The 16,419-nt window shown below is 38.3% G+C and overlaps 1 protein-coding gene across 3 annotated transcripts in view; it reads right to left on the bottom strand.

Annotated features, from left to right (window-relative positions):
- The window catches only part of rgs3a (regulator of G protein signaling 3a), a 121,173-nt gene that overhangs the window by 56,515 nt on the left and 48,239 nt on the right, over positions 1–16,419 (bottom strand). For all 3 annotated transcript variants that reach the window (XM_088434414.1, XM_088434413.1, XM_088434412.1), the window contains one exon: positions 3,606–3,740. In XM_088434414.1, coding sequence (XP_088290540.1) covers positions 3,606–3,740 — 135 coding nt within the window. The remainder of the gene's footprint in view (positions 1–3,605; positions 3,741–16,419) is intronic.

The raw sequence follows: 16,419 nt of genomic DNA, 5'->3' as shown, positions 1-16,419 counted from the left end.
TTAGAGGTATTATTTTACTTGCAAAATTGTTTAGTTATCAAATTATTAAAGACTAACATTTTATTGTTGAAAATGGCTAAGTAGGTTTAGTATCCCACATAAGTTATACGTTTTTACACAGCATTTATAAGTTTACTGTAATGTATTATAAATAAATAAACCTGGTCTACAAGGAACAGGCCTGTCATAGAAAAAAATAAGCAAAGGTATGACTTACGAGGTATTAAACAAGCTGATTCATTAAAAAACAAAACAAAAAAAAACACACGCACACACACACACACAAACAGCAACTGTGGCATATTCATAAATAATATTAAATTTCACTGATCATGTACAGAGGCTTGTGTCATACGCTTTTTTCCTCTAAGCTTCATTTTGTGAATGTTATTTTCACACCAACGCACTTAGCCAACAACGTGTGATACAAACAAAGTTAAAAGGAGTGAAACACTTCTAATATCGGGGAGCAGATGGCTCAAGTGTGTGCAGACGGATGCGCGTCGGTCGTCTAACCGTATGAGCTAGCTAATTCGAATAGATGTATGTTTAGCTCAAGAAGAAGCAAAGGTAAAGGTAATAAAAAGGAAATGAGCAAATCAATGGACACCATCTCCTGAATTCTTCTTTCAAAAGGCCAGTATTTCCCTACCAGATTATCAGGGGTCAAATCCCCAATTTCAATTGTTTTTTTTTTTAAAAATATTTGTTCATTATCAGTATTTTGGTGGTATGTTGTTGAAATGCAAAATGACAGCCTGGGATCAATAAATGTTGGGAAACTGCAATCAGCTGCTTGTCAATACGCGATCGATTTACCCAGTTTAACATGTTTGCCTGGCTGCCAAGCACACCATTTTTGCAATGTTTATTGATCTCACCTTGTTGGATCAAAATGAGCCTCATCTTAGGGAAACAAGAAAACTATAATTACTATGACTTCTAATTCTTCTATTACGAGTACTAATTGCACAAACACCACCGCTACTACCATTAAGAAGAGTGTCAAAATAACAGATTAATTGCTATCAATTAATTAATTAATCAATAAATACTTAAAGCACTGTTTTTCATTGTGTCAATGTCATCCTTCAACTCTAAATGTACACTTTCTATTTTCTGATTATTCATTTTTATGCATTGGGCTTCTTGTGCTTGAGTTGTTGAGGGTTGGAAATCAAAGGTTAATCACACCCAAAAGTGAACACTGATTGGCTGTCAATGTGCTTGGCATAACCTTCTTTTTGTGAGTGGGAGGGAAAGTTCAGGAGCAGATTACGTGAAAAAAGAAGAGCATGTGAGAGTGTTGGTCTGGTGAATAAAAAAAAATAAATAAAAATACCCCAATGGCACCTTTTGCAGTTAGCATGATATGCATTCTCAAGTTAAGCCTACAACATAAGTGCAAAACATCCAGCAGCCACAGCTAAATTTGAAACAAAGATACTAATACAGCAAGCAGCAGCAAAGCTATTTGCCAAAATAAACTCATGCACACCCCACGTTTGAGTGACTCTGCCTGAGATGGACAGAATGGACGATGTTTTATTTTATTTCTGAATATTTGGCAATTGACAGACGAAAACAGCACCGCTACCCCTGATGGTCAAAACTAAAGTTTGCAACGGTACTTACAACAGAGATGAAATGGTTTCAACAATATCTGTTAAAGAAAAATAAATGACTGAAGTCACATTTTGCTGTTGTAAATCACTCTTTTGATCTGCCATAATAACATAATGTATTTAAATTTAACAAAAAAAAAAGAGATTAATTAGATCATTTAAAAACAGATGTCAATCAATTAATCTTTTTTTTTCTCAAATATTTTGGAGTACGAGTACTAATACCGCAAACACCACCACTACCACTAAGACAATTACCACTAAGACTAACAAAAACAGCAACAATAACGATAACAGCAATAATAGTTTGAGTGCATTGTATCTGCTGATGCAAAGAGTTTATGGTGTGTTTTACCAAGTAAACCTAACCAAACTCTGTTGACACAATGGAAACCTTTTGTGTGCACACATTATGCCTAAAGATAACATAGTTTATTTGTACGGAGCAAGACACCATCAACTGATGTAGTTTTAACTAATTGAGCCAAAGATCAATTTGAATTTGACTTCAAGCAAAGCTGGAAGCAGAAGGCACTATACTTTGTAGTACAAAGAAGGAATTAAAAGATGAGTAGCTATTCATCCTCCAGAGCAGAAACCCTTGATTCAAAGTTACAGAGGTTCAGTTCTGAACAATTATTTCAGGTCAAAGCATAACATACTTTCTTATTCACTACCCCATAGTTTTATACTGCAGTTTTTATTGAGACATTTTCTATGCCTAATGTAAAGATAGCTACCATATTTATTAGTCAGAAGAATAAATGGTGAGTTCAAAATGGGTTATTGATAAAAACTGACATTGGTCATGTGTCAGACTAACAAATTAATTGCAATCAATTGATTACAGCCTTAGTTGAAGGTTTTTTTTTTTCCTTTTCATGTTAATGTAATTTTTTAAACTTTATGCTTTCTCTATGCTGATTAAATGCGTTTTCATGCATGCTTCTTGTGTTTGAGTTGTCGGGGTTGAAGAACAAAGGTCAATCAAAACCTGAAGTGGACACTGATTGGCTGTCGTTGTGTTTGGCATAGCCTATAGGGTTTTGTTGTGGTTGGAAGGGCAGAAGGAGGACATGAAAATGAAAGAGCATGTGAGAGTTGATGGATTCACTTTTAAAAAACTTGCCAATGTCACCTTCGATAAAGGTAGAGTGATGTGCATTCTTTATATGATAAAGCTTGCTTACCACAGAAGCATCTCGAGTTTAGCCTACCACATAAATACAAAGCACACAGCTGTAGATGTAGCCACAGCTAATAATAGCAAGCCAATCATCCTGATGGTCGAAACTAAATGTTGCAGCCAGCAGCATAGGCTAAATGGTTAGCATTTCAAAATAAAACATAGAACTAGAAAATAAATGACAGAAGCCACTTTTGTGTTGTTGTAAATGCAGCGTTTGATTAACTTATATTTCATTCAGTGGAACAAAACCTCTAAGTCCAAACTTTTTTTTTTTTTCAAGACAAAAAAAAAAAAATCATTCTTAGACTTCTCTTCTCACTACTTGCTGTACCTGCCTCACACACAGACCCAATAGCTCCGCTTGCAAAGCTGCTTTGCATATGATTTGCTGAGGAATTACAATCCATGTGATCGGTTGGTGTATTTCCTGCATACATATTGTATATTAAATCATCCAGGTTAGACTGCAAGTGACTGTCAAAATGCTCTAGTAATAGATTTATGGGAAGGTGCCTGACACCAGCTAGACGACCTTTGGCCTTGAGAGTGAATCAAACCCATATAAAAATAAAACATCCAGGCAACAAGCAGAGTCGACCAAACAGGAGGAAGAACACAGGAAACATCGCTTATTGGGATAACATGTGAATGAGAGTATGCATGCGAATATACACACACACACACCCACACACACATGTTCAAGTCTTGACCGGATATGGTTTAGGCCGGAAATGAGCAAAGAGAACACTTAGTGACTGAACGAGGCCACGGGTGTCCAGGAGTGTTCGTACCTGGTCAAAATGTTGAACGGCGGGCTCCCTCCTCTGAAGCTGGAGCTGCTTGTCAATGTTGTCCTTGAGGCACTGGCACACACGATGCTTCTGCTCAGACGAGTATGCTTCCAGGCTGAGCAGGCAGTCGCACTTCTGAGGGTGGAGAGACAAAGAGAGAGAGAGAGAGAGAGAGACGATGGGGAGAGGTGAGCAACAAGACAGGCAGAGGATTAAGACAGTATGCGATTTCAAAATAACCCATGTTGGGAGTTCATTAAATGTGCACATAAAGTCAAAATTGGTGGTTTACAACCTCCTGAGACCCAGCCTATTAATTTGTGTCCACAGTCGTGTCAGTTTTGTCTCAGCAAACCAGCTAAATTAATTACATCCTCCCCAAACAAGGGACGTCATTGAAAAGGACAGTGTGTCCTCTAATGAGCAGGGTTGCTCAAATAAGACAAAAAGATATAGTCCAAAAACAAATGTCCACTACAGTGGATATAAATGAATAAGCTGGGTCTCAGGAGGGTATAAGGTAGATCAGCGCTAAGCCCCTATCCCACTCAGGGGCGAACGTTGACGAGTGTCGGCAAAACTAGCGGCTCTGTGGATCTCATCAGGGTTCGTCCGAGGTGGCAAACATTTACCAGACATGGCCAGATGTTCACTTGTACTTCGCAAATTTACTGGATCATGATTGTAAACACAACGAAAAACAGAGCATGTGCAGGTGTAGGGATAAAGCTATTTTTTTAAGTGGATGGTTTATATTGTACCAGTAGGTTTGAAATTGAAGTAAATTAAGTCTCCATCTCAATGAGGGCTGATGATAGTGGCTCTTTGATCTCGTCGGGGGTTCATTCAAGGTTGCAACCATTGACGTTCGTCTGTACTGCTAGCCTTGCGGGGAAATTTGGAATTTTTTGAATGTGTTGCAGCACAAAAAAATCAAACAAAAAAAAACAATTAGGACTCTTTCAGAATGTTTTAAGGACATCTTAAGAACAATTGTGACTTTGTGAGCAGATCAAAAGAGTCGCTAAAATTGCTGGCACTGACCAATGGTCGCCCCTCAGTGCAGCTTTATCTTTGTGTATTAGTAATTTTCATACGTTTATCATAATGTTCATTCTCAGATTTTCTTTCCCATAATGCAATCTCAATAACACCCGGTATAATGCTAAAATGAATTATTTCTTTTTAGTATTTAATCTACAAATACGCTGAAATGTATTACGTAAATACATTTGAAGGTATTTTGCAAGTACGTCTGAACATATTTCCAAATGCCTTTGATCATATTCCAAAATATTTGAACCTATTTACAAAGGACACTCGAATGCATTTGCAAGTGACTGCAAACAGGTGTTTGAGCTCGTCAGGGTCTATCCTAGGATGCAAATATTCTCAAACTTTAGCCAAATCTTTGCCAGACAGTCACCAAATATTAGCCTTTACTGCTGTTACCAAGCGCACATTTGGCAAAAGTTGAACGAACGAAAAGTACTGCAACTTTCGTTGACCAAAATGTGTCTATGGGGTGTCACAACACATCAGTCAGGGCTTAAAGATGCACCAAAATTTAAAGTATTTATCTTTAGAATTCTGGCACAATATATGATTGTGTGGTGTTGGAAAATAGTGATGTGGTACAGCAATTCATTTTCCACTGTATGTCCATTTGAGCTGAGTTTTTATGACACAGCGGCCTGGGTAGCAGCTCTGGTCAGGCAAAATGTGCGAGCATTAGCGAAATTAGATCATTGCCAGAGCACAATTGAGACAGAATTTGATATGTGGACCAACAAATCAATAAAGGCCTGCTGGGAAAATGCATGAAACTCCGTATTTGACAATCAGCGGTCAAGACAGGGTAACTGGTGGTCTGAGAGCTTTTCATCCACGAGGGTTTAAACTCTGGCGGTTGGCATCATGAATCATGTATTGGCTTTTTATGAAACTTGTAATGATGTCATTGCTCCATTTGCTTCCACCACGCCAACAAAAGGGCCATTTAGCTTGAATCTGCAGCACATGGGGCAAAGCTTCCAGGCGGCAAGATCGCTCTTTAAGCCCGGGTCTTAATGGGCACAATGTAACAACACGGGCTGTTAAAAACGCGTTTCTTTGTGGACGTGTCCCCTCGGTGTCCCGCTTCTAGCAAAAACATTTGAGTCCTGACATTTTTGGACATAAGTCAGGATATAAATAGCTTCGATTTTTGTTGTTCCAATTTGCGCAAGCCCTCTTGAGATCAACTTCGGGGTTATGTCTCTACGCTCACTGCCCCGCTTAGTAGAGAATCACGACGCTGTTGCTTATTTTCTTGTTCCCCCGACAACATGGGATTCATCACGTCCTGCCTGGTTGCTCCCTGTCTTTTTCAATCACACTCAGTGTCTCATCCAAGGAGATATTCACTAAGTGGAACAAGCAGTAGGCAAAACACACAAAAAGAATAGAACTGCATGAGTACAAAAGGATCTTTTGTTGAGGTCAACTGTGTTCGAACGGTAAAAAGCAAAGCATTTATGACATCATAGGGAGATGATGAATTAGCTGCGTCGGCAAAGCAGACAGAGATCAGTGTCAATGTTCTATGAAATCCATCACTTAGAGCCAGTGTAAGACTGTCACGACACGCACAAGAGCCCCGTATATGTGAATCATGCACACATGAATAATAATGTATAATACAGAAAATTAGAAATGGATAATGACTATTCAGGTAGAAATAAAAAAGTATATCTTCTTGCTTTCTGAAAAACAAATATAAAATGGAACTTTAATCATGTGTTCCTCTTATTTATGAATGATTTATATTATTTTTAAAATGTATGTTTGTAAAATTTTGTAAAAATGTTTGATGATCATCATTTTTTTTAAACTTAATTTTTAATTGTGCTTAACAGCACACAACAGCATAAATTTTGTTCAAATGACAGATTTGTTGACTGAAAAAGCACATCTGAGTCAGCAGGGTTTCTTAAAATGTGATCAGTATGAACGGCCACTTTGCCAGGTTGTTAGGAACAAAGTGTGCAGAGTCATTTACATTTATCTTACCAGCCGATGTGGGGCACTAGAACGCTGCTTGCTAGTGGCTAGTTTATATCAGTTTATGTCTGTTGTTTGTATCTGAGCCTGGCACATTATTAAATGGCATTTTTTTTTTAAACCAAGGTACTCAAATCACTTGAGGACTTAGTTCATCCCAAGTATACACTCATCCTATCTTGGATACTGAAATGCTAAGAAAACGAACGCTAATAGTCTTTTTTCTCAAACACAGTTAATGACGTTAGTACGATAGTAGTACGAGGCCAATATTGAAAAACAGGCCTCAAAGCAGAAGTTTGTACTGTAATTTCAGTCTCGAATGCTAAAAAGTTTTCACTGGATGAAAAAGGCTTCAGAAGTCAAGTGCTTTACTAACATATATGTCAATATAGGGTACAAAGGGGATACGTATTGGAATACTATCCACATTTTACTGTGTATCACTTCCTACTGGACTGGTATAAATATTCAGTATGTTTAATTTTTAAGATTGTTTTGACAATGGCCATTTTTGTAGGACAACCAACTGTCATAGCAATAATCCACCTGGCTAGATTGTTGCCTCATGTTGTTGTCTCGGTAGTCATTCAATCCTAGACACTTGTCATTTTTTCAATTTTTCAAGTGTTTTGCCAAAGGAGGGTCGTAAAATTTTTGGCACTAAATAAATCAGGTTCTAAAGTAATCGATTGCTTTCGATAATTAGGTCCCAAAGTAATCAGATACTTTGAGTACAAAAGTACCACAGTAAACTTTAGAATTACTAAAGGGTAATTGAATAATTTAGTAATTATGACCACATGTGATCAATTACTTTAGTACTTAAATGATTACTTTAGTATTTTTTAAAGTGCAGTCATTCAATCCCAGATACTGAAGTATTTAGTTACTTAAATGATTTCTTTAGTCCTTGATACATTTAGTACAAGCCTTTTCAGACCCTCCTTTGACCAAACATATGAAAGAAAAACATTTTCGAAAACTTTGGAAAAGTAATGGTTCATTATCTGAGGAAGGCAAACAATCTAGAGTATCTTTGTGAAAAAAGAAAAAGAAAAAAAAATAAAGGCCTTAAGAAAGTTGACGACCTTTTCTTCAGAATAAAACTGTATCAAAAATATACCAGATGTTTTCATGGTTTGCTTCAACTAGTCCATCTGATAGACCTTTGAATGACATCAAAAATGCAATGTTCCCTCAGTGATCTTTGAGGTTTTGCGCTGGATTTGAATGCCTCTTTCGAAACGGTTTCAACAGTTGTTTGATGGATGTGTTTTTCTATTGTTAGTTACAGCAGCAGATTGATATCCTACATGATCTTAATACTATAAAATGTTGGTCGTAGTTCAGCACCGGTCCAAGAGCTCTGCATGAAAAGCTAATGGGGCAAAATGGCCGCTGGTAACTGCCATGGAGGGGCTAAAAATAAAGGCAGCATAATCAGATTGATGAAAGTGCTCCCTGGTTGAGGGCCTCCTCCCGAGCCATCTGGCGGATGAAATTTCAGCATGTCGCTGTCTCTTACCTGTCACACGTCAGCACTGATTAGCATGCTTTCACTGTCCTGTACACGTTCAGGTCACCTACAACCCAGCTGTATGCTGTTTGATCTTACGTCAGCGGTGTGCCTTCAAGGAACGCTCGTTAAATGCCCTTGTTTGCTTTTCTTGACAACGGCCAGCCGAGTGGATCGATACCAATTTCAGTCACAGTGGTAAACATGCTGAACTGTAGCCAGAAGCTGATACATTGCAAGTCAAAACAGTTTTTTTGCCCGATTTTATAGTTTGGCAAAGAGGCCAACAGCAACACTGAAAAGGTTACAGCAATGAACTGGTTGCATCCTTTATGCTTAACTTGTATAACATAATTACAGAGTGTCCCCGTACCAAGTAACGAATTCAAGACGTTTAATCAGCGCCAATAAGGGAATTACAAGAGGCTAAATATAAGTAGCTGCAGGGATTTCTAGTAAGTAATCGCCATTGGGTACCTTAGACAACAATCTCCTCTATTAATAAACAGCGGTAGTAAAGGTGTTAAAGTAGCTGCAGAGATTTTAAGTAAGTAATATCCAATATACATGTGACAAAAACCTCCAATGTTGACTTTTCTGAGATTTATATTAAAAAATAAGCAGCCCCAGCAAAGATGTTGCAAGAAGATACGTAGCTGCAGAGATTTCTGGCAAGTACTGGCTATGGGCTACATATGACAACAACATGTGACAACAATCTCCTCTGACTACTTTTTTCTGAGACATAGCTCTAAAGCAGGGGTGCCCAGTGTGACCGATCACCCGTCTAGTTATTTTTGTTGCCCGCATGACATTGCACTAAAAAAAAAAAAAAAAGAGGATTTGAACTTTATTTCAGAACAACACCATGGGAACGTCATTTCAGAACAGCACCCTGTTGTTCACATTGGAGACTGCTCACTCTGTGAACCAAAGACTATCAAGATGGTTGAGCGTTGGCGCAACTATACCTTGGAGAGGAACTTCAAAATAAGATCAGAAAGATTTGGGCATCCTGACACCTTGATCTAAAGGGAAAACGGCCACTACAGAGTTGATAAATTAAAGGAGCTGCAGAGATTTCTGGTTAAGTGCTGGCAATAGGCACCTTTTGTCAACAATATGTGACAACAATTTCCTCTGAGTACACTTCTTAGAGACATAAATCCAAAATATAAGCAGACACCACAAAATTGTTACGAAAAGCCACAGCAGAGGTGTTACAAGAGGCTAATTTAAAGTAGCTTCAGGGATTTCTAGTAAGTCCCGGCTTTGGCCTACAATTGACTGCAATCTTCTTTGTTAGCTTAGACTGACATCAAAATAATCATCAGCCGAAGCAAAAAGTGTTACAAGAAGCAAAATTAATGTAGCCGCAGGGATTTATCTGGTAAGTATTGGCAAATGGGTATATTTGACAACAATCTCCTTTGTTGAGTTTTTTTCTGAAATTTATTTTAAAAGAACAATAAAACCAGCAACAAAGGAATTAAAACATGTAATAAATAAAGCAGCAGAGATTTTTGGCGAGCAATAGCCATGTCTGACATTAGTAGCAACAATATTTCCCGTAAATATTAAGAGGGAAAAAACCTGAGCAGAAGAGAGTTAAAACACTACACCAACAGTTTCCAAAATAAATGAAAAAATGAGAATAAAATCAATCAAGAAGGAAAATGAGAGCTGCAGAACTTTCAGCAAAGCACGGGCGGTAATAGACACTAGCTGCAAGCTTGAATTATTTCCCGACGAGGCTTCAAAGGTCTTAAACGGGAGAAACACACTGCAAAAGCTTGGCGAAAAAACAACACATGGTCATACGAAGAGGCGTCATTGGCCATTAGTCACAGCATCACGGCTTGTCGCTCTGTCAGAATCGGGTTAGTTACAGCACACTAGCGTCCCATTGCCTCGTAGTCACACAGCAAAGACGAATTGGTGTTCCGCAGCATATAAACAAAAACCGTAATAGGCTCTTTGGATGCTTGCAGGGAGACACAGCGGGGTATTTAATGTGTCTTGGAAACATGCCACTCAACGGTTTTAAGCGGCTTCCACTCAAGTGTCATGTTAACGAGAGCTAATGATTCTAAAGCAGCTAGTGGCCTCTTGAAGCCCGTGCTAATGTCGCCAGATGTTGTCTTGCTCTTTAGTCAGGATCATCCACTTACAGATCATTTCTGTATTTTGAGAGCAAGTATTTTGGATTGTGTTCCAGCATAGCATGAAAACGTATTAGAGGAGAATGATTAAGGCTAGAATGCCAGCTCATGCGTTTCATTTTCAGGGATAATTGTTCTTGATCAAAAACTGGGACCTATTGATTTTGAAGGACCATTAGAGTCTTTTGTCATTTCTGTATTAATCGTTGATCAAACGGGCGAGAGCAGGCCTTCCCGTATTGCTGTTTGTTGTTGAAGATGGAGCAAATTGATTTTGAAAGATGTTGGATACTGAACAGATTAGAGGCCACATGGGTCACTGTTACACCTCTGACAATCACATTTTCAATTGATCTTTTTGAAAATCTCTGCTGCGATCACATATGAACATTACCTCCGCCATGTGAGTAGCAGAGAGGTTGAACCCAGAAGCAGACATGACAAAGAAGTTGGAACGGTAAAATTCTTTAGATTAGAGGTATCCTTGAGTAATCTAAATACCCAAAACAATTAAGTTTATGCATGCCTAAAACATGGCGGAAATGCAGTGAGAAAGTCAAACTTGGCTTGAAAAATAATATATGAACATGGGTGCCTTGCATGCTTTTATTTTGAAGTCCCTTACAGCACGTCACAGCGTAACAGCTTGACTATTTTTTCTACTGCAACTATTGGTTCTTATACAAACACTATGGTACGTTCAATTGCCTATTCAGGGCATCAATTAATGACTTATGTTGAGATTAATACGACACCCGTTGCTGGTGTATACCACTAGCTCGTGCTCTGCTAGCTGCATCTATTACAAATTAGTTAGCAGAACTCATGAGCTCCATATAGGCTGGCATGACAGGCATAAATGATCACTTGGATGCTGACGCCCTGGCACACTTGCCGTTCCTACTGATCACATTTTAACAAACTATGCCAACTCAAATGTGCCTTTTCACTTGACAAATTTTGGCTCATTAGTCAATATTTATGGAGTGACACAAGGAAACTAGGAAAAGTGTGACAATTTGATGTACTGTCATCGGTACGTGGGTGCAAAAATGGTTACAAGACGGTTCAATTTGATTTGATGCTGCAGTTCATTTTAATCAGGTACGGTGCAATGCTTTTTGGTGTTTATTTTACATACATTTGAATTAATCTATCAGTCTTCTACTGTAAATGTAAATAAATGACTTTAAATGTACGGCAATTAAAGCCAATTTGGATTTAAATATGTTTCAAAGTGGAACGATTTGACGCGGTTGGATTCGATGCGCTCGCATTTTTCAAATCAAAAAACAATTTTCTGGTTTAAACCGGTTTTGTTACAATGCCAACTGCAAACTGATCGATATCAGCAGCCCACAGGTCACGGTTTTCAAACAATCTTCTTCAATCTTTCGCAAGCGCGATAGTTCCACATTAAAGCGAGATTCTTACTGACTGGCGAAAAGACGTTTCAGCGTAAAATCACAGATAACTTGAGTGAGCAGCTGATGGAGCAAAACAAAGCATTTTTTCCCCCCAAACAATTCCCGTAGCAGAGCACAGAATGTAATTTGCCTCAGTGTCTTTCCCACACTCTTTTATCTATTTCGAGTTTGTTTGTCCGACTTTCCACTTCACGGCTCTTCTGTGGTTGCCCTAAAAAAGAAGCAAAGGAGCATGTACAGTGGAATGTTTGGCCTTGGGCCCTTCCTATAGACGTCATCGGGGATGATTAGCACATGATTGGCCCCGCTGGGATTCTGCTATTTCAGTTTTTGCCTCTGATCAATGACATTATTTTTCTGTGAAATTCAATATCATAACAAGTCATTCAGTTCACATGATTGTGCCAGTGACACTTTTATGACATAAGCTGAATGCAACATTTTTTTTTCTTTAACCTTAAGAATTTTCACCTTTTGCCGTTACCGTCCGCTTGCATTGAGCAAGGCGGGGCATTTTTTCTCAGATTCCCTTGCATAGAGTAGAACTCTTAATTCAAGTTTCTTGATATATATGATATTCATAATTCAGAACTGGTCACATCCATTATCCATCATATAATGAAATATACAGTATGTGCATCCATTCAGTCAATGTACTCATCTGTGTGATTAAGAGGGAACATTCATCATTTTATCATTAGGAATTCCGCAGGGTCACTTACACAAGAATGCTAACAACGGGGGTTTCATGAGAATATGACTACACAGAATTCTTAACAACTTCTAAGTAGACGCATTCAAGGTAAATATGCTATATAATTTAGTAGTTTGGGTTTTTCTTTATAGTTAGGTTTTAATTTTGTGTTGAGATGTTTGTACTTTGAATCAGTTTTTAGGGCATGCATTGTTTTCATTTATTCAAATATGTGTTTATTCTGTTTTTATTTGTTTTATTGCTTTAAACGGTTGAATGTATGGCTTAAGTAAAATATGGCATTTGTATGCATTTTTGCTGCAATTTTTTGCAACGTTTTGGATTAATATTGATAGACAGAATTATATTATTCCAGAGAAACAAACAGATCTAAATTTTATTTGTATAAGTGCACACACCTCTGAGTCATGTTGATCCAAATATACTTATGCTGTCTTTGAGAAATCAACATAAATCACTTTTTAAAAAAGAAAACATTAGATTTAAAATATAGACATTTTGAACATGCTTGGGTGACTAAAAACCCCAAAGGAACATTAGCGCTGTTCCTTGCACAAAAACATAACAGGAGGGTTCAATGAAAGCTCACAACTGTAAGCTATATTTTTTTTAATTAACATTTAAATTCAGTTGTTTTGTTTAATAGCACACTAATTATTGTTTTACTTTGTTGGCAAAATACTATTAATAGGTATTTTAGAATAAGGTCATTTTGTTAGTTTTCATAAAAAACAAACTTGCAAGTCGAGGTTTGGCATTTTACCCAGCGATTAAAAGTACACTGCTGTACAAACATTCTTTATCTCTCTGAGTTCCACTTACATCTGAAGTGTCAGACAGCAGGTGTTGCTCGAACGAGTTGCTCTCCCTGGACAACCACTTCTTGGGCGCAGTGCGGTCAGCCAAGTTTCCCATGACCACTTGCCCTGTGGACGCCGATCTCAAATGTTTTCATCCCCATTTACCTAGGCATCCTCTATCTCTGCTTCCTCTCCTCGTGCATCAATGACACACTTCCGCACACTTGACTTTCCAGAGACCGACTCTCTTCCCGTAAAAGCGCACACATTTTGCTCGCGCATGTAAATCTGGGTTACAGCCGTTCCGTTTTGAGCGCCTGCTAAAATAGGGTGACCGCCCTCATAGCGGAGGACAGAAAAGAAAAAAGAAGGCGAACAAACTAAATTCAGAAGGGGATCCTTTCTGTTCCTGTCCTGTTTTATTGGCCAGGTAACATAATTGAAACAAGAACTTAACTTAGTTTATGTATAAAAACTTTTTGGAAAAGTCACAATACAACTTTAAGCAGTGTGATGGACATTTAGTTGCCAGTCAGTCACAGGAAACAAAAAGAAAGAAAATACTGTACATTTAAGATGCACAAAAATTAGGGCCCAACCAATTTGGCCACAGTCCCTCATCCCCAACGTCCTTTCACAGGTTGCATAAGTGGACAAAAGTAAATGGATAAAATCAAAAAAAGTCAAAGACACTATGGTGTGACCCTTTAGCATGACATCGAACAGAACCCAGACGAACTTCAAGTGGTGCCAACACTGTGCAAACATGGCCGGACATTATGCATACTGTCCAAAGATACTGTTCCTCACCATGCTGCAGATCATCATGTCATCCGGACATAGGCAAATAACCCAAATGTAATTCACCGTCAGTTCTTTAACCAGTCTGTTTCTACTTTTATTTCATGTGTTTTGTTGTGCATTCAAGCGAGTTGTGTCACAACGTTGTTCCATGTTTTTTTTTTTACATTTAGGATCGTCCACCACCACCAACACCACAGAGAGAGTAAAAGTTATTTTTTTAAAGGTAAACACTTTGAAATGCCTTCTGAGTAATCCTGTACTCTAATAATGTATTTTTTTTAATTTAAATGACTTTATGTTTATTATTTATTGTAATAATATGTATATTTTAGTCATATTACCATATTTTCTGCATTATAAGGTGCACCTGAAAGCCTTATTTTTTTAAAAAGATGATGGTGCGCCTTATAATCAGGTGCGCCTTATGTATGAATCTATATTGAGATTGGGATTGGTAGATGGGGAATGAACTGATAAAGTAAGTTTTACCTGATTCTTGTGTGTGTTTACAGTTGAACAAGGTTGGTCATATTGACATTGCTTGTTATGCTATTGAGTGTTTAGAGTTATTATTTTAGTTATTATTATTATTACTTTGAGTATTACTATATTGTGATTGAAAAAAGTTTAAAATATGTCATTAATTGAGGGTGCGCCTTATAATCCGATACGTCTTAAACTTGGAAAAAAGTTGTAAACTATGTCATTAATTGAGGGCGCGCCTTATAATACATCTTATGGTGCGGAAAATACGGTACTTCTTTATAAGCAGGTACAAAAAAAACGCCTTGATGGGCAAAACAGAGATGCATTTGTCACTTGAGCAGATTTGCTCCTGAAATGATCGGCGTCAGAACGATTCATACTGGGGGCCGTTAAAAACGGATAGCGGGCCAAACTAGGCCGTAGGCTGTAGTTTGAACACCATCTTTCTGCCTCCTTTTTCTCATTGCTCTATTTGCATTTGTCTAGAAAAGTGCAATCGGATTGGCAGGCGAGCTAATGCATCGCAAACACGTTCGACTTTTGCACGAACGCGAACACGGAGGTAAGAGCGAGGGCCGCTCGAGCGCTTGAAACTTCCATCGAAGTACGAGCCAAACGGCTCAACAGGCTGTCTATTTACGGACCTCGTTTTGCTCTCTCTCTCGACATATTTGCCTCACGCGGCTCTGCTTCGCACGCCATCTGTCAGCACCTCTCGTAAAGATTCTGTCATCGCTCGGAGATTAACGAGCACTACCGTAGGTTGACGAGACGAGAGGAGGGATAAAACGGGCGAATCTCAAACAACACTTGTCAGAGACAACATCGGAGCCAACCGCCGTGTGTCATGGCTGCTGCTTGCCTCTGGAGCTGTGAGATGAACTGCTGACCCAATGGGTGGAGGACTGTGTACATGACACCCATAAGCACCAAGCAGGGAGACATAGAAGAGGCGATGATAACATAAACCTTCCCTCTACAATTCAAACGACAGACGCTACAGCAAGGGCAAAGCAAGATGATGTAACTATTTGAATAGCTTCACAAATGGGCAGTCGTAGAGGTAGCCTAGCAGTTGTCAAATAGGCGTACAATTACTGCCGGGGGTCTGGGAAGTCATTTCAGGAGGTATGTGAAATTTTAACAGGGTTTCTGCAGGGATCGGCAAATCTAATTTAACGCTTTTTAATGTTGTCACAGTTGGCCCGGCCCTAGGCAAAATTCTATTTGCGCCCTCCCCCCCTTGGATGATTTACATAAGCTTACAAGAGAAGTTGAAGTTTTAACATTGCCTTTAACCTCGTTCAAACCCAAAGAAATATTTTTACGTTTTTCAAGAGTCTAGACATTCAATCGTTGAGTATTTAGCTAAGCCTGGCTGAAAATGCCAGTTGTTATAAAAATTAAGTGCTAATTAATTAAATAACTCATTTGGATTAATCAAGAATGACTCAATCACTTAAGTACCTAGAGTAATGGATTACCTAGGTTAGATAAGTACTTTAGTACCGAATGTAAATGATTCTTTTTGTACAGGGCTGTCAAACTCATTTTTTGTCACAGGCCATTTTTGTATCTACAACTTCACTGATTGGGCCGATATGATGAGAAAAGAAGTCAATTTTAAATTGCCTTGTAGTAGTATTACCGTATATAAGAAATTGATGGCTTTGCAGTTTTGAGACCAGACGTTAAGGATACATTTGTTAAATTATTGTTGAAGTTACTGTCATAAAACAAACCCCAAAAGATTGCAAAGTCTAAACTATATTATTTATTATATACGACAAGTTCAAATTTTGGAACTGAGTTTCACAAGGGTCATGGATATTTACATGATTTGCTTTCGCGAGCCACGT

This window comes from Hippichthys cyanospilos, chromosome 15, assembly GCF_059441005.1.
Source record: "Hippichthys cyanospilos isolate Australia breed blue-spotted pipefish chromosome 15, RoL_Hcya_1.0, whole genome shotgun sequence".
Lineage (NCBI taxonomy): Eukaryota > Metazoa > Chordata > Actinopteri > Syngnathiformes > Syngnathidae > Hippichthys > Hippichthys cyanospilos.
Note: the sequence above shows the minus strand (reverse complement) of the source record. Positions and strands in the feature narration are given on the sequence as shown.